This window comes from Ovis aries, chromosome 22 (genome assembly GCF_016772045.2).
Source record: "Ovis aries strain OAR_USU_Benz2616 breed Rambouillet chromosome 22, ARS-UI_Ramb_v3.0, whole genome shotgun sequence".
NCBI classification, from domain to species: Eukaryota; Metazoa; Chordata; class Mammalia; order Artiodactyla; family Bovidae; genus Ovis; species Ovis aries.
Genome location: NC_056075.1, coordinates 36,022,238 through 36,045,272, shown reverse-complemented (window position 1 = coordinate 36,045,272; position 23,035 = coordinate 36,022,238). Strand labels below are relative to the sequence as shown.

At 45.0% G+C, this 23,035-nt stretch overlaps 1 protein-coding gene across 4 annotated transcripts in view; it reads left to right on the top strand.

Moving 5' to 3' along the window:
* Positions 1-23,035, top strand: part of GFRA1 (GDNF family receptor alpha 1) — a 235,843-nt gene that overhangs the window by 184,015 nt on the left and 28,793 nt on the right. For all 4 annotated transcript variants that reach the window (XM_027960172.3, XM_060404737.1, XM_042238457.2 and 1 more), the window contains 3 exons: positions 8,763-8,872; positions 11,697-11,831; positions 15,626-15,807. In XM_027960172.3, the coding sequence (XP_027815973.1) occupies positions 8,763-8,872; positions 11,697-11,831; positions 15,626-15,807 (427 nt within the window). The remainder of the gene's footprint in view (positions 1-8,762; positions 8,873-11,696; positions 11,832-15,625; positions 15,808-23,035) is intronic.

Here is a 23,035-nt window from a genome sequence, read left to right as displayed (position 1 = left end):
GGTCTGGCTAAGTCACCAAGAAACACATCAGTTGGCTGAGGGTGGGAAGCCGCATCAAGGGGCTGAGGAGCACAGTGGGGCTTTGGCTTTCTGCACCTGGGGTGTGCGAACCTGCCCCCGGGCCTTTGCTCCAGGGAGATCACATTTGCTCCAAGGGAGTGGGAGGACCCGGGCTTTCTGAAGGACAGCCGGAGCCCCACTTCCCAGCTCGACCCTGGCAAACACCGGGCCTCTGCTTCAGGAAACCAGAATGTACGGTCCAAGGAAGGGACCAGCAAGTCAATAACCACCACCCCCCCCCCCCACCCCCCATCCCCCGGCCACAAAATCTGTTCAACATAGACTCTGATTTGCTGAAGGATGCTTTCCAGATGTGTTCTCCAGTAGGCTGCTGGAGAAGGGCTAAGGTAATTTTCTAAAAACAGAAAGAGAAAAAAATCTGTTTTGTGTCACTGTTCCAGAAAATTATCATTCCCTTGCTCTTGCTTTGTCATGCTAGGCAGTGTGTTTTTCTAATTGATTTTATTCTTCGTAAGAAATCAGCAGTATTAACAAACTTATAATGTTTAGTCATTTTAAAAAATATATCTTTCCCCCCTAAACTCCTGGGGGTGGAAAATAGCTTTTCTTAAAAGGCTTTTGTTCTATGAGCTCATATGGCTGAGAGGCTTTTAAGTAACACCTCAGGATCCCTAGCTTCAGATTTGTTGAGTTTGTTTTGGTCAGACTTACTGCCCTCAGTGACATGGGTTAACCTGTTTTAGGCACAGATGTGTTAATACTTCATTTTATTGCACTTCGCAGAAGCTGTGTTTTATACAGATTGAAAGTTTGCGACAACCCTGCATTGAACGAGTCTATCTGCACCGTTTTCCCAATAGCATTTGCCCACTGTGTATCTCTGTGTCACGTTTTGATAATTCTTGTAATAGTTAATCCATAAGTGATTTGTTGTGGTGTCTGTGATCAGTGACCTTCGATGCTGTTACTGCATTTGTTTTGGTATTTTTAACAGCAGAGTATCTTTAACTAAGGTATGTACATTTTTTGGACCTAATGGTATCCCTCACTTAGTGAGAATGCTATATAGTAAAAGCAAAACTTTTACATCCATGGGAAAGCCAGATACTCGTGTGACTTGCCTTATTGCAGTATCCGCTTTACTGCAGTGGTCTGCAGCCAAACTTGCAGCATCTCTGAGGTCTGCTCGTCTGTCATATAAAGACCAGGAGAAGATAGATTAAGATACATATTTCTCTGTGTTGAGCTTGCTATATGTTTTTGTGGCAAGTCCTTCACCTTAGAATGGACCAGAAACTGGGGAGAAAAGATGAAGGGATGGGAAATAAAAATGTATTGCACAAAGTGTATTCTAGGTTCTGAGCAAGGTGCTTTATATAACTGTCAGTAAGGTATCACGGCCGCCGTTTAAGGCAACTCTAGTTCCATTACCCCATTTTCCTGGTGATGAAACAGGATTAGAGGTGTCCAGTACGTAGCTAAGTTATTTAAGCATGGAAGGTAGGACTGGGATTAGAAACAGGTGCATGCCACTCCCAGGACTGTCATTTTTGGGCTCCTCCAACTGACCCACTGAGAGAGCTTTTAGAAACTAAGTGGCTTGAGTTGAGATCCAAGACTTTAAAGCCCTAACACTCCTGTTGGATTCAGAGCAAAACACCAGTGATTTCTAATACAAGCAAATTAATGAATGGATTCTATTCCAAGCTTCTGAGTTGCTAGTGGGTCAGCAAGTCTTGCAGTCCTGTATGGGCAGTGGTGTTGCCCCCAAAGACTCCTTAATAAAGGGTAGCCTCATCCATGGACAGACTCACCACCTTCTTGGGCAGAGTCTTGCACCCTCTCTGACACATCCTGAGCTCCAGTGTTGCCTGCAAAGTGCTCCCTGAGGCTAAGTCAGCAGAATCTTAGTAAGAGGACTGAAGAACACGCTGGTCAGACAGTGGGAAGGACAGAGCAGTTATACACTGCTGCTGCTGCTGTTAAGTCGCTCCAGTCGTGCCCGACTCTGTGTTAACCCATAGACGGCGGCCCACCAGGCTCCCCCGTCCCTGGGATTCTCCAGGCAAGAACACTGGAGTGGGTTGCCATTACACTAGATGACTTTAATTCAATCCCAGGGAAATTAGAAGTCCAGCACCCTCCTTACTTCTCCCTTCCTGGGCTGTTATAGACAGCTAGCAATTCCTCTTCCAGTGAAAGCCCTCTGCCACCACTCACCATGTGACAGTGAGCAGGACCTTAACCTCTTTGGCCCTCAGCTTTCTCGCATGTGAGATGCGGGGATCCCGTAGAAAGATCTAGTCTCTAGGGACTTCGCTGGTGGCCCAGTGGTTAAGCCTTCACCTGCCAGTACAGGAGGGTTCGAGTTCAATCCCTAGTTGGGGAGCTGAGAGCCTGCATGCCTTGGGGCCAAAAATCAAAGCATAAAATGGAATCAGTATTGTAACAAATTCAATAAAAGACTTTAAAAAATAGTCCTCATCAAAAACATCTTAAAAAAAAAAAAGATGTGATCTCTATACTCAAACCAAATGCCTTGACACTAAAATCGCATGTAATGGTGGAGTGGAATCATGGATGAAAATAATAATAACGCATGGAAAACAAGTGGGTTTCTTCTCCAAGTAGCTTCAAATGTCCAACAGACTGTTCTGAAGTGGAAGGGAAATCCAAAGTCGTCAAGCATCATATGATGATGTTCAGGAACTCTGGTTAATTAATGTCAGAGCCTGGATCCCATTCAGGCTCTCACAGTTCTTCGCACAAGGCTCCATTCCATCAACCACACAGCTTGTGTCCAAGTATGGGATTTGCCCTGGGGAGAAAAAAAAAAAAACATTTACAGGATTAGAATAATCCAGGATGAGTGAAACTAGGCATTACTAGTATGTTTTTGAACTGTTCCCCATAACTCTATTTTCCTAAAAATGTTAGCAGAAAAAGTAGGTAAGTGATTTTTTTCTCCACTGTCAAAAGACCATCTGCTGTTTGAGAAGACTCTCCTAGATTTTATCATTATAATCATTTTTCTATTTCCAGTTAGCAGCATGCTTCCTTTAATACGATATTTTCTGCATAAACCCTTGTTTTCTCTTCAGCAGATTTCCTAAGGCCAACTTGGCATTTGCCGGCATTTTTCTCCTCTTTAAGGGTGGGAAATTTCCCTTTTCAGAGGGAGATACATTTCTACATTAGTGCCTATTCATTTTCTTTTCATTTTCTCAGAGAAAAACAATCAGGTTCATCACTGCTGTTGTCATGGAGATTTCATATCTCCAGAAGACATGCACTTGTGGAATTTCTTTGTTAATCCCACCCTGGCCATGTAAGGTTTCTTCTTTGGATCACTGCAGCTCAGGCAGAGGAAGTCATTGAAAAAGGTTATAGTGTGGTTCTGTCCCCAGGGTGGGCAGGAGGATGTGTGCACCGGGCAGTCCTGGGATGTGGGGGCTGGTTGGCCACTGGACAGATGGAGGTCTGAGAATCGTGCAACCTGCTAGATGCCTGACTCCCGCGGTGCCATGATCTCAGCACAGTCATAAGCCACCTCTCTTATCTTCCTTGCAAACTGTCCTCTCCTGGGTCCCCCGCTACACGCTGTGACGCCACAGTCTACTGAGCTGATTCTGCCCCTTCTTTTTTGCAGTCTTGATTTTCTTTTTAAAACTATTTTTATTTATTTGGCTGTGTCGGGTCTTTGTTGTGGCACTGAGGATCTTCAGTGCATCACTCGGGATCTTTGGTTGTGGTGCACAGCCTCTGGAGCACGAGGACTCAGTACTTATAGCACTTGGGCTTAGTTGCTCCATAGCATGTGGGATCTTAGTTCCCCAGTCAAGGATTGAACCCGAGTTCCATGCATTGCAAGTCAGATTCTTGGCCACTGGACTACCAGGGAAGTCCCCAGTCTTGACTTTCATTCCATCAACACCCACCATGGGTTTCCCTGGTGGATCAGCTGGTAAATAATCTGGCTGCAATGAGGGAAACCTGGGTTCTGTCCCTGGATTGGGAAGATCCCCTGGAGAAGGGAATGGCTACCCACTCCAGTATTATGGCCTGGAGAATTGCATGGACTCTATAGTCCATGGGGTCGCAGGTTGGACTCTACTGAGCGATTTTGACTCACTCACTCAACACCTACCATTCAGGGCATTCTTCTTCCCTCCTCCTCCTTTAGTCCTCAGTTCTTGCCTCTGGGTACTCACTGGCTCAGCCTCCTTCCTTCCTTTGGCCAGTTTCCTGCTCTTCTCATCTCTGCTAGAGCAGGGAGGGCACAGAAGAAGCTTCAAGCAAATCTTTGCTTAAGAACGGAAACACCCAAGAGTCCTTCTGTTCTGCAGACCTGATCGTGTTATTTCTCTGTTTAAAATCCTTTGGTGGTTCCCACTGCTTTCAGGATGAAATCCAGCCTCTTAGGTCATTCAAGGCCCTTGCTGATCTTGCCAGCACCACCTCCTGTCACTCACCTGTGGCCCCGCCATCCCAAGTGAACAATTGACAATTTTCTGGATGATGCATGTGTTAGCTGTTGTTGTTTTTGTTTAGTTGCCAAGTCATGTCTGAGTCTGTTTGATTCCATGTGTTAGGTGTAGTGGTTGAGAATGTCCTGTGGTTCTGGAGTCGCATAGAATGTGGTCATGTTGCAGCTCCAGCACAGAGTTCTACAACCTCCGAGGAGTTACTTAACCTCTCTTTGCCTCAGTGTCTTCATCTGCTAAATGGGACTGGGAGTATCACCTATTACAGTTAAAATTAAATATGTGAATAGATGCCAGACACTTTGATCAGTGCCTGGCAGGTACAAATACTCCGTGATTGTTCTCCTGGGATTTTTGTGAATGTGGTTACTCTATCACTTAACTGCTTCCTTCTGCAGAGGGAACACCCTCTTCCACCTTTACCTGAAGGATCCTACTGATCCTCCAAGCCTCAGTCTCAATATTACAACTTCTCTGAAACTAGCTCCTGTTGTGTTAAAAGCTTCAATTGTAGAATCAGAATTTGTTGTTGTTGTTGTTGTTCAGTTGTTAAGAAGTGTCCAACTCTTTGCGACCCCATGAACTACAGCACGCCAAACTTCCCTGTCCCTCACTAACACCTGGAGTTTGCCCAAGTTCATGTCCATTGAATCGGTGATGCTATCCAACAGTCTCATCCTCTGCCACCTTCTTCTCCTTCTGTCTTCAGTTTTCCCCAGTGTAGTGGTCTTTTCCAGTGAGTCGACTCTTCACATCAGGTGGCCAAAGTATTGGAGCTTCAGCTTCAGCTTCAGCATCAGTCCTTCCAATGAGTATTCAGGATTGATTTCCCTTAGGATTGACTGGTTTGATCTCCTTGTTGTCCAAGGGACTCTCAAGAGTTTTCTCCAGCACCACAGTTCGAAAGCATTAGTTCTTTGGCACTCAGCCTTCTTTGTGGTCCAACTCTCATTGAGTACATGACTGCTGAAAAGACCATAGCTTTGACTTTACAGACCTTTGTCAGCAAAGTGATGTCTTTGCTTTTTAATATGCTGTCTACGTTTCTCATAGCTTTTAAATCCTGGTTCTGCTGTTCACTATTTCACTCTAGCCTAAACTCAATAAGATGTTGTTTCCTCCTCTGAGAAATTAAGATAACAGAGTAATAGTCCCTACCTTATTAGAGTTGCCAGGAAAAAATATAAAGTATATGAAGACATACCTAACATATTCTAAACACTCGATTCATGCTGTGTTACTTTTATTAGGAACCTTTCTTGTCTTTTATTGAGAACTAGCCATCGTGGTATTACCATCTTTTTACTTGTTGCTCTCACCTTCTAGATGGCAGGTTATTTGGGTTCAGGGACAGGGAACTCATTCATCCTTATTAACACAAGCATTTGACCCGTCATTCAGTCAATACAAAGGACAAGAAGTCAGCTGCTTTGTCAATACCTGTAATCATTTGCACACGTTGCTTTGAGAGATTTCGGTGGCTGTGTTGTTGGGATGGGAGCATCTTTAGAGAGAACTGTTTTCTTTCTTTGGGAGATACTGGAGACGGGAGGTTAATTTATGACACCCTTTCACATGTCATGTGAAACAAAGGTGATTAGGGATGGGAGAGGTAGCTCATCCAGGAAGTGCTAAAATTCAACTCCCGAGAACTTCTGAGTTCCCAAGAACTCAAAGGAAGTAAAGATACTTCCTTTATCTGTGGGATTGACTACACCATGCTGGTTTTTTGAGAGCATTGTGCTAGTAAATATTTAACAACTAGTTCTCTAAGAACAGCATAGGGTTGTGATTTGTAGAGCTGGCAGATTACCATGATGAAAACTCTCCCACCTAGCCCACTTTCAGGCTACCATTGTGAAGTTAACCAACTCGCAGAATTCATGAAAGTGTACCAGTCCACCCGCTTGCACAACCACCATATAAACTTCTACTACCTTTAGTTTTTCCATCTGTTAAATGTGAATCCCATAAAGGGATCATCGTGTCTCCAAACATGAATGGCAGAGGGAGGTGGATCAGAGGTGAAGGAACCAGCGAAATGTTCATGTTTCAGCAATGCCATGTGGGCTCACCATTATTTTTGAAACTCTTGGCATCCGCTGGCTGGTTTTGTCTTAGGACCGAGATCTGGGCTGACAGTCTTCTCTCCAAAACCAGCCTGTTCGGGGAGATGCTCAGAGCAGTATATCTAGTTTTATCCTCCCAATCAGGGTTATGTTCTTTGCAGCAGACTAACTCAATTAGCCTTTCATTCCAGAGTCCAATTGTGAGTCAATTCTGAGGTTGTTAAGCAAAATGAGTCTGGTGGCATTAGCCTCCCGCTGGAGGATAGTAATCCGAGTCACGGTGCTGTTCAGTTAATAGTCTGCTCGAGAGACTACGAGAAGCAGGAGGCTTGGAGACAGCACGACCTTTCATCCCTCTCTGGGGGGCAGCTGGGAGCGTGGGGCTGCCAGGTCAGGGAGCTGATCGGCTTGTGTGCAGAGCTGGAGTCCCAGCTGCCTGAACCACACAGTTGGCCTCTGCAAAGTTAGAAACCCAGTGCCATGAGATCATTAACTTTCATGACCAGGAAAACTCTTCTGAAATTGACACTCCATCCAAGATGGATGCCATTGGTGCCAGTTGAGTAAGTCTGAGTCACCTTTAGGGATTTCTTCTGAAAGATAAATCCTTTAACCAGGCTACAGAAAATGGCCAGGTTTTACGCCCTTCGGTGTGTTCAGTTAGAGTCAGAAAACACCAGCTAGGCTCAGACTGTGGGAGGGATGCAGGCACACACACACAGGCGCATGTACCAGCCTCATTTGGAGGATTTTTGCCAAGCCACTTAGCTGCACCACATGGCCCCGCTCGGGAAGCATTCTGAGGAGTGTCAGGTGCTGTGCAAAGAAAATAAAACAGAGCTCCAGCACCTGCCCCGGGGAGTCACAGGGATGGAACCAGGCGCACGACATACGGAGTGTACAGATCGGCACAGATAGGGAAGCTCAGACACGCCTTGTTTACATGGGTTCAAGGAGAGACCAATCCCAAAGGAACACTGCGCAGCCTTTCCAATGTGCTGTGCACACAGCTCATTTCATCAGGCCTTTTAATCTTCTTCCAGTTCAAACTGTAGGAAAAGGGCCCAGAATATGCTTCCTACACACCCTTTACAACCCCCTGTGATCTCCACACATTCTACCTTGCTCAGCCCCACCCAGGCAACCCTGTTTATACCATTAGGGATGCTAAGTAAATACAATTTCTTGGGTGGAAAGAGGTAAAAACAGCCCTGGGTATGTTGGCTGCCAACTCGAGTGCGCTAAAGAGAAGGAGCTAAGACAGCCATCCATTGTCTCCTGTAATTGCCAGATAATTTAGCTTCTCTTGAAGTCTGTTGTGTTCCTCACATAGAAACAGAGCTGTTGTCTGCTCGGATGACCTCAGAGATGGCCCAGTGCTCATTTAGAATTTCTCCAACAATATCCTCTTCAGACTGAAAAACAGCCGGTTGGCCACAAAGAGCCCCTTTCCTCTGCAGACCAGTGATGTCTGCAGCCCCTTTGTACTTCGGCAACTTCGCCACCACCCAGGGCTTCTGGGTGGACTGCACTGGCCCATGGAGGCTTCCCGAACTGCAGACAGATGCTGCACTTCGACCAGGGGACCCCCTACACCTGGTCGCACCCTGAGCCAGTGTCACCGGTCCCTTTTGCCTTTCCCTGCAGTGCTGGAAAGGCAAACTCCCCCCTCAGCATCCCTTGGCTGGTATGTACCACTGCCCCTCCCTGGCGTGGTAGATGAGAGATGACTTAGAAGACCAGATACGCACATTTTTAAAGCCACTAGGAATTACGGGAGCAGATGGGCTGTAGGATCCTATTTGGACGCCAGGGACATGTTTCTGTATAAAGTAAATATTTTCCCAGTGTGGATCTCCGGTGAGTGTGTGCAGAAGCATATTTCCTAAAGATGCAAATAAGTCTAGTCAGAAATAAATATTGAAGGGAAACTTCAAAGCGTCAAGATTTCTCCAGTTGCAGGCCCTGAAGACTTCTCTGCAAAGAAGCAGACACAGGTGGGCGAGGGGATGGCTGGGGGCTTGTATATAAGAGAAGATGCTAACATTTTAAGAGTCTACACTCTCTGTATTTGGGGATGTTGAAAAAGGCCTAGCGAGAAAGGAATAAGGGAAAATTATGTCTGTGCAGAAGCTTGGGCTATTTTGAAGCACATCCTCCCCCCTCCCCCAATTTTCTTCTGTTGCAGATCTCGCCTGGCCGATTTTTTCACCAACTGCCAGCCGGAGTCAAGGTCCGTCAGCAGCTGTCTAAAGGAAAATTACGCTGACTGCCTCCTCGCCTACTCGGGGCTTATTGGTGAGATGGGGAGACACGGGATGGGAGAAAATGCTGGTTCACAAACACCCAGAGTCCTTCCGTTGTAGCCTGCCACTCTCTGTGGATGTAAAAATCTCGAACCCTCTGTGCTGGCGTTTTGATGTTGAGTCCTTCAGGACTTGTCTCTAAAAAAGCGGGGAGGGGGTGTGGGGAAGAAGGCAGGGAGCAGGGATTACTAAGGAGCAGGGAGGCAGCAAGTGTGAAGACCGGGGATGCATCTCAGTTGAAGAACTGACCGCACAGAACAGAAGTAAGCGGGGAAAGCGTGGTTATGGACGAGGAGAGCAAGTCAAACCAAGTGAACTGAAGTACGTAACTTTGGAGAGGGGGAGCCTGGAAGCCATGCAGTCTGGGGAAGTCAGAAAGGCTGTTTCCCTGAAATGGCCCTTTGGAAGGAAAATCCCTAAAGACTTGGTGTTCTGCTTGCCATTAATAGTCCAGGTAATTCAGCTCCTGTTAGGGAGGAGGGGGGGAGGTTTCCCTAATATTTTTTCCCTGAGAACAAACATAGCAGAAGTAGTCTTGTTCTGTCTTTCAAGACCTGAGGTTCTTGGCATTCAGGAGAGCCGTGCAATTAGGCAAGGCACTGGTGAGCTGGAAGAGGACAGGAGTGAAGCAGGTTCGTGCCCAGAAATAAACAGGGCAGCAGGAGAAAAGGATGTGGCTCCTGGTACCAGGGCTGTGGGAAGCCTTGGAGGCAGGGCTCCCTCACGACTGTTGTGTGAGAAGGAACACATAGTGAAAGCTGGGGAAGAATGAGGGAAATCACAGTTGTCAGAAGCCTGATGGCTCAGCCAGGGCGCCAGCTCCTGCCACTCTCTCACTCGTCACTGGGCAGGAAGAACGTCGTAGCAAAAGTGACGGCACAGACCGTCTTTGTCGCCAGCATGTCTTCACAAGAGTCACTGGGAAAATCACTGGCCATACTGAATGCTGGAATATTGCAGGTGCTGTACACCCAGCCCAATTTTATTGGCAAGGATACCTGTGCTGTCTTGGGTAATACCTTTCACCAGCCACTGACCATTCTCACTGATAGGTCCCATGAGCTTATCTTCCTTAAGTCAGCCCTCCATTTTTATTTATTTTTTTATTTGGCCATGCTGTGAGACTGGCAGGACTGGCATGCAGCTCCTTAGTTCCCTGACCAGGGATCAAACCCGTGACCACCCTGCAGTGAAAGCCTGGAGTCTTAACCACTGGGCAGCCAGGGAAGTCATTCCTCCAAATTTGCATTCAGTTTTTCCTTTTCTTTTAAAGTAGTCCCTAGTAAGGATTATTTATCAATGATAGAATTACATGTTTAAGAAATAACAGAATGAATTGAGTCGTGTAAATTGTAAAGAGTTTTTAAAAACGCAGAGAAACCCACAGTGTTAAAAGATCTCTAGCCCCACTCCCAGATGTAATCATTGTGAATACCTTAGTCTGCACATTCGAGGTGCACATGCTCATTGAAAACTCGATGTGGGTTCAAGCTCAACAAACTGTTACATACCTGAGGATAATGAAATCACTTAAGGGAAGAACTAGTTGAAACAGTGCATTCTGTGAGCCAAAATTTATTTCTCTCTTGGGTCCAGATCTTTCCCTTCACTCTGGTCATTGGGTTCTAAGATCTCTGAAGACAAAGCTAGTTCCTACCTTCTCCAAATGTCAGGGATCCATTCTGGAGCCAGACATACAGTGGGTGCTTAGCAGACATACTCTAACCTCTTCATTCAGTGTTGGGGGTGCCTGTTCCTTTCATACCTAAAGTTACAAGCTTCTCTCTGCTGTGGGTTGAAGTTTTCATCCCAAGGTAGAATGGGACATTGTTTAGTTCAAGTCGGTAAGGAATGTACGGCGAAGAAGATATGCCCTTGATCCATAAGAGCTTAAAAAGAATTCTTTTTTTTTTTTTCTTTTTCTGTTTCTGAACCAAATATACCCTGTGGCTCACTGGACTGCCTATTGCTTCTTATTTCCACAAAATATATAAAAACAGAAGGCTTCTTGGCATGAGTAGGCATTGCCTGGTATGAGCCACCCAGGAGAAGACATTTGGGTCGTGTTAAGAGTAAAGGCATTGTTTATTCGCACCAATACAGAACTCATCAGAAGAACAGTGAGAATACAGGAAGATGTAGGCAAGAGACCACCCAGCATTTCTTTGAGGATTTTTGAGGACTATTAAGACAATACTCGAGGAGCCACTGGCTTAGGAAATTTCCACTGTTTATTTCCAATTCCATCACAACTTGGAAGACCTTGCTTAAATCTGTTGAGAGTCTAGTGAGCAGAGGCATTCTTGAATACATCTGGAACGTGGAGTAACCCATAAGGAAAGCTTCTAAGCTTCCCTGGGTTACTCTGAAGGAGCCATTTGCTTCCGATGGAAGTAGATGCAAAGTCCTAAAAGGCCTTTTAAGATATGTAAAACCAACTCTATTTATTTGTGAAGATTAATGGCATTTTCAAGAAAATGCAAGGGATTTGGCAATTCATGCATTCTAAGTTAATTCTCTCCTGCTCCATGACATCCATACCATTTGTGCAGAGAAAAATACCCTAAGCACAGCTCAAGGAGTTCTGTTAGAATTTTTTAAGTAAATGTGTAAATTATTTTATGTGCTCAAGATAAATTGCCTAGAAAATGCACTGCTTAACATAATTTCCCACTCAGCAAACACAGTGTTTGTAATTATCCACGGTGTTATCCATGGTGCATCCGTAGTCAGGGGAACATTTGTTTCTTTTCAGGCTATAGGAAAGTTTATATCATCACACAAGAATAAAACGCCTTGTTTTTTTACTCTTTTAGGTACAGTCATGACCCCAAACTACATTGACTCCAGTAGCCTCAGCGTGGCCCCCTGGTGTGACTGCAACAACAGCGGAAATGACCTGGAGGAATGCTTGAAATTTCTGAATTTCTTCAAGGACAACACATGTCTTAGTGAGTTTGAAAAAACATACAACAGCCACACAGACGTTTTCCCCTAAGTTCAAACTGTACTTTTGTGTTTCCTATGTCTGCCTTCTGTGTGTGTGTGTCTCTTTATCTGCCTTCTCTGTCCGTGTCTGTTTCTTTGTGTGTGAATCCAGATCCTTTTAGCCACACGCATGGTGCAGCAGGACCAGAGCAAGTGATGAACTGGGTGCTGCCAAGGTGGCGAGTCCAGAGGCCCCAGGAAGTGAAAGACTCAATAGCCAAGGGCACATCCTGTGGGGAGGAACACTTCCACCCACAGATGAAATGTTGATCTTGGCAACCAGCCCCACGTCAGTTCCAGAGGTTTTTAAAACCTGGGCAGCATACGAAATGTGAAAGACTCGGGCAAGTTAGATGAGGGTAGGCCTCCAAGGGCTCTGTGAGAAAAATTAGACTGTTAACATCAATAGCCCCCTGGATGTTCAGGGTTGGCTCAGAGGAGAAGCAGCAGTTCTTGAGTGGAATGGGCTGGTGATGCAGCCAGGAGCTTCCGAGATGAGATGAGCTGGGGGTAGGGGCCGGGGGGAGGTTTCTGCTTGGAAACAGTACCATTATTATTGCAGGGTCCTTTAGGCAATTTGGAAACACGTTTCCCAGGGGAAGAGGGATAGAGAGAAATGTACGGGTGTGAACGATGAGCCTCATCAAATGAACTTGGAAAGCACTGTGCCAGGTCTCCCTTCTATCCACTGAGATGTGTGTGCCCCAGGCAGAGATCCAGCTGAATACCTCATTCGTGTCTTGCAGCAGCCGCCCTTCATGTATCGGGTGCCTCCTCTTTGTGCAAACTCCCTCTAGGAGGAGTGTAACTTATATCCGGTTGGCCAAAAAAGCTTGTTCGGGTTTTCATGTAAGATGTTAGGGAAAACTTGACCAAACTTTTTGGCCAGCCCAATACATTGTCTCATTAACTGTAACTTGCGCAAGAATCCTAGGAGATGCGCTTATAGTATCTGCATGTCACAGTGAAATAAGCGGCTGGTATTCACCTAGACCAGCCACGCCAGAGATAGGATCCAAAGCCCCACCCAGTTCCTTCCTGTGCAGCCCCTGCACCCCGTGGGCTTCTGCATCAGGCCTGAGATTGAGGGGCTGGTGCATAAAAACACAAGCCTGAACATCAAGGACCAGGTAGAACTTCCCAGTGGGAAGCGTGGGCCAAGGTTCACCTATCTCTGAGCACTGTGCCCTTAGGTGACAATTTCTCCATGGTACTCTGACTGATTTCTAAAGAATTAGCAAACTATTTACTGCTTGCACACAGGAAAGCTATTAAGTGTTACTTCAAAAACCTCCTCATTGTTTCTTTTGTTGAAAAGACAAATCTAAGAGATTCACTCAGTAGGTGCTTGGCTGTAACCAAATGCTTTGATCATCTTAAAACAAAAACAAGCTTTTGGATACTGAAATGAAATTTGAAACTAGTCTAAAGTGTGGAGACATTTGCCAGAATAACATTGGGCACTATATCGTGGAACTATACCTTAAGCCTCTTCTTTGGTCTTAACTGAAATAAATCGTGTGTGTGTGTTTGTGTGTGTGTGTATGTGTGTATCCTCTTTTTCATGTCCTGCACACTCTTCTGGCAGAATCCAGGTTTTAATGAAGATAAAGCAATGACAATAGAGGTTAGTGTGAGAAAAAAAGATTATACTCACTTGGGCTGGAAAACCACTGCCTCAGAGAGAAATTAAAGTGGTCCCTGTTTAATAATATGTTGGTGAAGGGGAGAATGGTATCTTAATGCTAATGATTTTTTAATAAACGTAAGCACATTTGGCCTTCAATGAGGACCAAAGCCAGCCAGAATTTTTCATAGTCATTCCATTTATACTTTGATTAGATGGAGCACAGCCCACCAAAGACACAGACTAAATTCAGCCTCTTGCAACAGGCCCTAGGGTAGAAGGAATTGGAATTTGTAGATTTCAACCCAAATGTAATAACCCAGTTCCCCCATCCCTTCAAATTAACCAAACCTCTCTAATTCCCCTAGCACAAGCATGACGCCAATCTATTGCTTCCCTGGTGGCTCAGATGGTAAAAGAACCTGTCTGCAATGCAGAAGACCCGAGTTCAATCCCTGGGAAGGGAAGATCCCCTGAAGAAGGGAATGGCAACCCACTCCAGTATTCTTGCCTGGAGAACCCCATGGACAGAGAAGCCCGGCAGGCTACAGTTCGTAGGGTCACAAGGAGTCAGACATGACTTAGCAACTGAACAACAGTGTATTGTATACTTTCTCTATTTGCCTCCTCAACCAGAATATAACCTCTGAGAGGACAGGGACTTTTCTGTCGAGTTGGTGTCATTTGTCCCCTACTGATTCTCAGTACAGAACAGTGCCTGGCACTTCGTAGATATTCCATTGACACCTGAATGACTGAGTGAGCAAGTGGACAATCTTCCCAAATGACAAGGCAAACATGCTGGAAATCACAGTTTCAACAAATGACATGGGTCTCCTGAATCTACATGCCTTAACAGGACAAAGGAAGGTTTTGTTTTATTGTTGTAGTCCTGGGTCATTTAAGGAAACTGGTTGCTCAAGTACCACTGTCTTTACCTTCCACCCACCCGTTAAGCTCTGTAACCCAGCTGGGAGCTCAAGAAGCATTGATATTAATTTGAAGCTGTTTCCTACAGACTAAAAAATGTAAAGTTTTCAAAAACAAGCTTCCAATTTGCTGAACTTCAAGGATAACAATTTTAGAACAAAATGTCACTTCTGAGAGGAAGATTAGGCTTAAATTATTCTGTCTCGTATATCGAAAAATGCCAGCTAAGAGTCATATATTAACAATTTGCACATTCAGGTCCCAAATGGAAGAGTTTGATTTCTTATACAATGAATATGAAATAAAAAAAAATTCCTAAATCCAGGCCAAATCCCTGAGGACCTGATTAAAACCTGTTTTTTATTCATCTCGGGGAGGGGAACAACACACAACCAATTTACTCTTGCCATAAAAAACAATCTAATCCCATGAAATTGTAATAAGCTTTTAAAGTTTTACATTTTAAACTTTTCATTTAAGCAGGGCTGCACCTTCCTAATTATGCAGATTTTGTTCAGAAGACTGGGAGCAGAAAGGAAAAAAATAATCTTGCTTACATTTTCATGATATATTATTGATGAGGTTTGGGATATTTTTTTCTTTTAAGGAAATCGGTTGTGTTTATACTTTGAGCAATGCCAAGCTCATAGTAGGTGCTCTTTGGTAGCAGATCACATTTTTTTTTTTTTTTTGCTGTTTGATTTCACTGCCTGCTGAATTCGTATGAATGCTACTGAGTCACCCCAGTCTCATAATTAGGGATTTGGTACTTACTAATTAGCTTGCATTTAGTATAAAATTTTGACACAAGCATTTTTTTGAAAGATGGAACAGTGATTGTGATCCCAAATAGCAGGTCTAAGGCTATTTTGAGTCAAGTTTCAAAAGACTTGACTGATGGATGTTTCAGGGAAAGGATCTTATTCAGTACCTGGTACTTGAAGAGGGACGTGGTAAATATTTGTTGCACTTACAGAGCATAGTTAAGTGACCAGCTCAGGGTTTAATGAGTGAATTGATTTTAGAGCACCTGACCCGTGGCTGGCTCAGTGTGTAGTGGGTGGATGGATGGATGGGTTTTGCTTAGAGAAGTCCAGTGCGCTCATCAGAATTTCTAGTGTGCCTCTCTGGCTTCACATATCCTGTCCGTTACATTTGCTGCTTGACTTTGAAATTGGATTTCCTCCTGTTTTACTGCAGAAAATGCAATTCAAGCCTTTGGCAATGGCTCGGATGTGACTGTGTGGCAGCCAGCCCTCCCAGTTCAGACCACCACTGCCACCACCACCACAGCCTTCCGGGTCAAGAACAAGCCCCTGGGGCCAGCAGGCTCTGAGAATGAAATCCCCACTCATGTTTTACCACCTTGTGCAAACTTACAGGTAAGAGAGGAGGCCCAAACTCTCCGTTGGCACGTTCTTCTGGGTGGGGACACAGACTCATTTTCTGAAGTGCATTTAGAGATGGTTGGAAAGAGTAGAATGCTGCTCAGGTTTAAACCTTATTAAGTGCATTTTAACCATGAGAGGTGAAGATCATGATGTACTGTAGAGTGGAGAGACAGATGGACTCTGGGACCAACTCTGCCGTTTACAAGGCATGGGCCTTTGGTCCAAGCACTCGTATTGGTCTTGGTGTCCTCACCTATGAAATGAGGGGCTTGGGCAGATGAATCCTTAAGCTTTCTGTTTGCAGAGTGGTAGATTTGAGTTGGCTATTTGTTTATTTAGTATGCTTTTTCGGTGTTCTGGCCAAAGCAGCAGCATACAGAAAAGGAAGAAGGAACTCTTGGCTTTCTAAAAAAGAATTTTTTAAAAAATTTTATACAATTTTTAAAGGTTGCTTTCCGTTTACAGCTATTACAGAATAGTGTCTGTATTCCTTCTCCTACATCCTTGAACCTATCTTATACCCAGCAGTTCATGCTTCCCACTCCTGTATTGCCCCTCCCCCCATCCTTCTCTCTACTTGTAACCTCTAGTTTATTCTTTCTATCTGTGAGTCTGCTTCATTTTTGTTATATTCACTAGTTTATTGTATTTTTTAGATTCCACAAAAAGTGATATACAGTATCTGTCTTCTTCTGTCTGACTTATTTCACTTAGTATAATGCCTTCCAGGGTCATCTGTGTTGCTGCAATTGGCAAAGTTTCATTCTTTTTAATGGCTGAGTAGTTGTCTGTTGTGTGTGTGTGTGTGTGTGTGTGTGTGTGTGTATGTGTCTTCTTTATCCATTCATCTGTTGATGGACACTTAGTTTGCTTTTTTGTATCTTGCCCATTGTAAATAATGCTTCTGTGAACATTGGGGTGCAGGTATCTTTTCAAATTAGCATTTTGTTTTTCTTGTATATATACCCAGGAGTGGAACTGCAGACTCCTGTGATAGTCTGTCTTTAGTTCTTTTTGAGAAACCTCCCATACTATTTTCCGCAGTGGCTATACCAGCTTACATTCCCAGGAACAGTACTCAAGAACCCCCTTTTCCCACACCCTCCACGTGTTGTCTGTGTCCTTGTTGATGATAGCCATGCTGACGGGTGTGAGATGATATCTCCTTGCGGTTTTCATTTGCATTTCCTTGATGATCATGATGTTGAGCATCTTTTCATGTGCCTGTTGGCCATCTGCATTTCCTCTTTGGAAAAATGTGTATTCAGTTCTTCTGCCCATTTTTAATTGGGTTATTTCTTTGATGTTACATTGTATGAACTGTTTATATGTGCTGGATATTAATCCCTTATCAGTCATATCACTTGCAAATATTTTCTCCCATTCAGGGGATTGTCTTGGGAGCCCTTGGCTTTGTCTCCATCACTAGCATTTAGACTCAGTGTGGAATATTTAACTCTGTCTAAAGCTATGCCAGAGACAGTGTTATTAGTGAAGTATTAAGGCAAATGTAGCATCCTGGACAGCATCATTCTTCAGGAAGCACAAGAAGATACTCTTTCATTTGAGTTGCTATGAAACCCTGCACTGAAAGCCCCTTGCGTGAACAGAGTCCAGTGAAAAGGGCCCAGAGACTTCTTTGGGGTTGAGGCAGATCTCCAAGGGCCAGGACCACAATGACCTACGAATGGTCATTTCCTGACTTTAGTCAAAGCAGAGTGCTTATTCTGCCTTTTTATTTTTTTCATCATAATGAGTATTCAGCTGTTTGGGAACCTCTTCATGTCCTCACCAAGGATTCTCACACACCTCACCTCTTCGGACATTGCCCTCCTGGTGGCTGGGGGAGAGATGATATGATTGTGTTGTTATTACAGTGTTATCCACCTTGTTCTTTCATCAGAGGATGTGGGGCTCAGAGAGGGGACACTTCGGCTCGAGCCCACAGAAATGGCAAGTCATGGAACCGGCCCTGGAATCTAGAGGCTTGTGTTCTTTCCACGGTTCCTCTTGGATTTGAGAGGCAGTGGTGACCACGTGGTGATGCTGCCTCCTGCCATGCTAGGGGAAGGGACATGTGCCAAGCACAGTGCTGTCCCTTCAGCCTTGTCACAGAAATATGTCCTCCCACCTCTCCACCACCCCCACCCCGGGCCCCACTGAGATCCCCCTCACCAGAACACTTACCAGAAACTTCTCTGCAAATACCTTCTTGACTCACCGCCTCGTCTGTTCCCTAGAAAGTATTAGGGCAGTTTTTCTTTTTGTCTGTCTTACACTATTTCTTCATTTACTTGGCTGTGCTGGGTCTTAGTTGTGGCACATGGCATCCTTCGCCGTGGTGCTCAGCCTCCTTGCTAGTTCTCTTCTCTCTAGTGCAGTCCTCAGGCAGTCCTCATGCCCTGCAGCATGTGGGATTTTCATTTCCTGACCAGGGGTCAGGGATCAAACCTGTGTCCCCTGCATTGGAAGGCGGATTCATAATCACTGGACCACCAGGGAGGTCCCAGGGGCAGTTTTTGTCCTTCTGCTTTGCTTGCTATCTTCTTGCCCCAACACTGCCCTCTTCTTCTTAGATATCCCACCTGCCGTTCAGCTGAGCTATGTTTCTGTTCTCGTCCTCCTGGGTCCCCACCAACATTGCACTCTCAAATGCACTCACGCAGAAGACTGAGGAGAAGGTGGGTGGGAAGGCACAGGCCTAGGGTCAACCAGATGTTCTTCATACTTCTAAAGCATTTCCTGAGCCGTCCTCATCTTCAAAGCACCATGCAAAAAATGCCAGAAGTAGGAAGAGGCTTGGGGAGTACTGCAGCATCTAACCGCCCTAGCCTGCAGCAGAGCCCTGCAGTTCAGGGAGGGGAAGCCGCTTGCACCAAGTCACCAGCTGCTTAGAGGTGTGTCTAGAAGCAGACATAGCACTGCAGAGCAGTCTATTCTTTCTCTGTGGCCAAGCCTCAGTGTCCTGCTTCCTCCTAGGTCAGCCTTCTGTTTTTGTCGGATCCGCTCAGATTTCAGCATCAGTAAAGACTGGTGGCCAGATGAGGGTAGGACCCTGTTATAATGAGGTGATAACAGTGGCCAGAGGTGGTTCCTGACCACAGGAAGAGGCAAAGCTCTGGCTGCAGCAGAAACAGGTTCTTCTCTGCTCGTGTCTAAGTACATGGAGCTTGACGGCAGAGGCAGTGTCCAGCCTGCTTATTAACCTCCTTTGGTGTTCTGGAAACTTCGTGGAGGTGGGCATTCAAAACTGAAATTCTGTCCTCTGTGAATGCACAAATGCTAGGCAAAATGCAGCTGGTGAGTGTCTTTGGAAGTTCAGACTCTGTGAATAGGTGGCATCTCAGAAGAACAGTCATTCCTGGAAGCTCCTTGAAATCAGTTTTTCCCCGTGGGAGAGCAGTCTGCCGTCCATGAGGAGGTGTTCTTCTCTGCATCTCCTTGGTCGCCCCCAGCCCACCAGATCATCTGTCCTCTGCTTTTTGGGGTGTGGTGCTTGGCCTGGCCACCAGTATTTACCTCCACCTAGATCTGCTCAACCATCTCCCCTGTAAGGGGAACCCTGTACCACTGCAGGGTTTCCCTGGCAACGTCAGGGGACCCATGAAATCTGTTCCCAAGAAATAGCCTTTCCTTCCCCTGTATTAGTGGTAGGGACTCTGCCTCATAAACAGAGGGACAAAGTACAATTAAAGCATGATGTTTCTCTCAGGATTGCCATTTAACTTCTCAGCAGAGTGGGGCAGTGGAGACAGGGGAATACAGAGGAAGCAGGGGGACAGCTACACCTCTCTTCCCGATGACACATGCACAATCCACCCACCTGGCAGCTAAACAGCATTTCACTTCTAGGGAGCTCTTAAGGGTTCCATGAAACCTCACCTTACCTCCTAAGATGACTCCCTATCAGAGCTCATTTTTGCACATGTGAGGAAAGGAGTGAGGGCTTGGGTTTTGCAGTCAAGCATGTGTGCAGACCCAGGCTCTCATCCTCACCAACAGTGTGACCTCTCCAAGCCTCCACTTCCTCATCTACAAAATGCTAGGACTTCTGTGGAGAAGGAAATGGCAACCCACTCCAGTATTCTTGCCTGGGAAATCCCATGCACAGAGGAACCTGGCCAGCTGCAGTCCATGGGGTTGCAAAGAGTCAGACTTCCTAGCTGCTAGATTGAGAGGATTAAATGGTGGTAATTTTTCATTGCCTGGGGTAGAGTGAATGTTCCAGAATGTCACATGTGATGCTTAATCCCAAGTCAGTTGGCCATTTAGTCCCTTTGCAAGAGATGGATGGTGGCATTGTGGTTTGCTTGGGGTGTTACACTGGGGAACGGTGGTGTGAGTTAGCACTAACAGTTGTAGAGGGAGTTTCCTTTTGTGAAACATTTCACATGCATTGTGCTCTTTAGTCCTCACAGCATCCCACGAGTCAGGTATGGTAGTCATCCTTCTCTTTTACAAATGAGGCAACTGAGACAGGGACATGCTAGGAACTTAACCGAGATCGCACAGTCATTCTTTGGTGGGGCTAAGATGTCTGACTCCGAGGCCAGTGTATGTTCGCCTTGCTCCATGACCTTGGACAACCTGGGCTCTTTCTTTGAATTAGGAGTGGATAGAGAGGAAAAAGTAAAAAATAGAAAAGGAGGTCTTGCAGTGTTTGTCTGTGTCTGGCTTATTTCACTTAGCGTAATGTCCTCTGGGTTCGTGATCTCATTTATATGTGGAATCTAAAAAAGTTGAACTGTTTAAAGCAGAGACTAGAATGGTGGTTACCAGGGGCTAGGAGTGGGGAAAATGGGAAGATGCTGGTTATAGTATACAAACTTTCAGACATGCAAGATGAACAAGTTCTGGATATATATAGCATGGTGACAGTACTTAGCAATACCATATTATATGCTTGAAATTGCTTAGAGAATATATCTTAGTTGTTCTTACCCCACCCCACCCCCAAAACTGGTAACTGTGTCAGGTGTGTAATATGTTACTCAGCTTGATTGCTGTAAGCCTTTCACAGTGTATGAAAGTGAAAGTGTTAGTGGCTCATTTGTGTCCGACTCTTTGGGACACTGTGGACTGTAGCCCACCAAACTTCTCTGCCCATGTGATTCTCCAGGCAAGAATACTGGAGTGGGTAGCCATTCCCTTCTCCAGGAGATCTTCCAGACCCAAGTATCGTACCTAGGTCTTTGGCATTGCAGGCAGATTCTTTATCATCTGAGCCACCAGGGAAGCCCCCAATATACACATATATTGAAACATCAAGTTGTATGCCTTAAGTAAATACAATTTTTATTTGTCAATTATACCTCCATAAAGCTGTAGCAGGGTAGGGAGGATAGGAAAAAAAGGAAAGGAGAAGCTGGATTTGACAGACCCATGTGTCCCAGTGCTTCCTGAAGGCAGCAATTCGAATGATGGAAAAAACAGAAAGCTCATGCTTTAGGCAGGGATGTTTTATGACTAAATCCCAGGAGGGAGAGTATAAGGGAAAGACAAAGTTTGCCAGTAAAACTTCTTGCGGCTTGATGATCTCTTTAAAATGACCTACATTAAGAATGGTTGAAAGAATCAGTGGAAGCCAGAGGATCGGGAGGGATGAGTGACTGATGAGAAATGGGACTTAGCCCATGAGAACGTGGTCCCTGGCTTTGATTTAGGACTCCTGCTTCAACATAGGGCTCCCAGGAGACTCATTCTTCCCATCTGTCCTTCCTTTGCCTGCCTGGCTGTCTTCAGACAAATTACCATTTGCCAGGGGGTCCTAGAAATATCTTAGAATGGCGTTTGTCCCGGTGCATGTGTCGTTACTCAGAATAGAATTGACTTAAACCAGCTTGGGATCCATTGGTAACAGATTTGGAGAAAGTCAACTATCTTTGGCAGCTTTAAAGTTCACTTCCCTTGAGAAGCACCCTCTTGTAATATTTTAAAATATACAATAATATGAGAAAACTCGGAGGGACTTGGGTTTCTGTCTTAACATTTGAGATAGATTTCCCCCTTGGAAGGGAAGAAATAAGAATAAACATTTTCAAAAGTCGTTTTCAAAGTGTAATTATCAACAAACCAAACACAATTCTGTTTGGGGAAAAGTGTAGCTTTGGGTGTGGTATGCATAGGGCTCATCTACAGTTCCTATGAAAGGCTCAGCTTTAAAAAAAGCAAAATTGATTGATTAGTATAAAATGTCATAGAAACATCCAAGAGCTAACCCCCTGAGGTGATAAAATACCAGGTTTTGGGTAACCAGCCAAGCTCCCATGTCAGGATTAATTGGCAGGCATATTAGTAACAAGCGTGACACAGGCTGTGCTATTGTTGGCATATCCCTTTGACTTGTACAAAGTGGTCACATGATAAAGAAACATTAAAAATCATACCAATTATTTCATCTTCTGTGCACTTGAGTGGCCTGGGAGCTGGAAAAGGCTCAGCATATTTAAATCAAATGGACTGTACTTGTCACTTATTTAAAGTAAATATCTTTTGGAAGTGTAGGTGTTAGAAAAAAATCTCTACTTTGCATTGTTGAACATCACTTAACTCTGGTGGCTTAAAGTGACGACCTCTTAAAGTAGCCTTTCTTTTGGCCCTAGCTTACAACGATAAAATAAGATTGTAGAGACTGGGGGTTATAGCCTTGGGATTAGTGCTGAGGATCCTTGAGAAATCTTCACTGCCTCTGTCCCTTTTCTTGGAAGGAGATGTGATGTGTGATTGAGAGAAGAAAATCTGATAGGTGGGGGCACACACCCAGAGCCAAAGCTGCAGGATGGAGGTCAGGTCGTTGTGGGCACTTGGTAGGGACTCTTGGGAACACAGCTAGTGACATCCAAAGTCAGTTTGTTTTTATGAACCAGAAAAACATATCTGTGAGTGAGACATGGAGGGACAGCAGTTGTGGATCTCGGGTTTAAGTCCCCTCCCCTCATCCTAGTGGGACTTTTAAGGCAGCATTCTAGGGAAGGATTCATAAGAGCAACTTTTTCAATCAGAAAGGAGATGTGAGCGGAGTTTAAATGAATAACTTTTGCAAGAAGGCTTATTCCTAAAGTCAGCAATGCAAAGCCTGGCTGTCCCTTCCCCACTTCAACAATCGTGTCATTTTCTTTGGCAGTCAGACTGTGCTAGTCCTGAGAGGAACTGTGCTGGCCCTCTGTGGGCCACGAGGGCAAAGACTTTGAGGTGGGCATTTTTTTTCTGGAGCAGACCA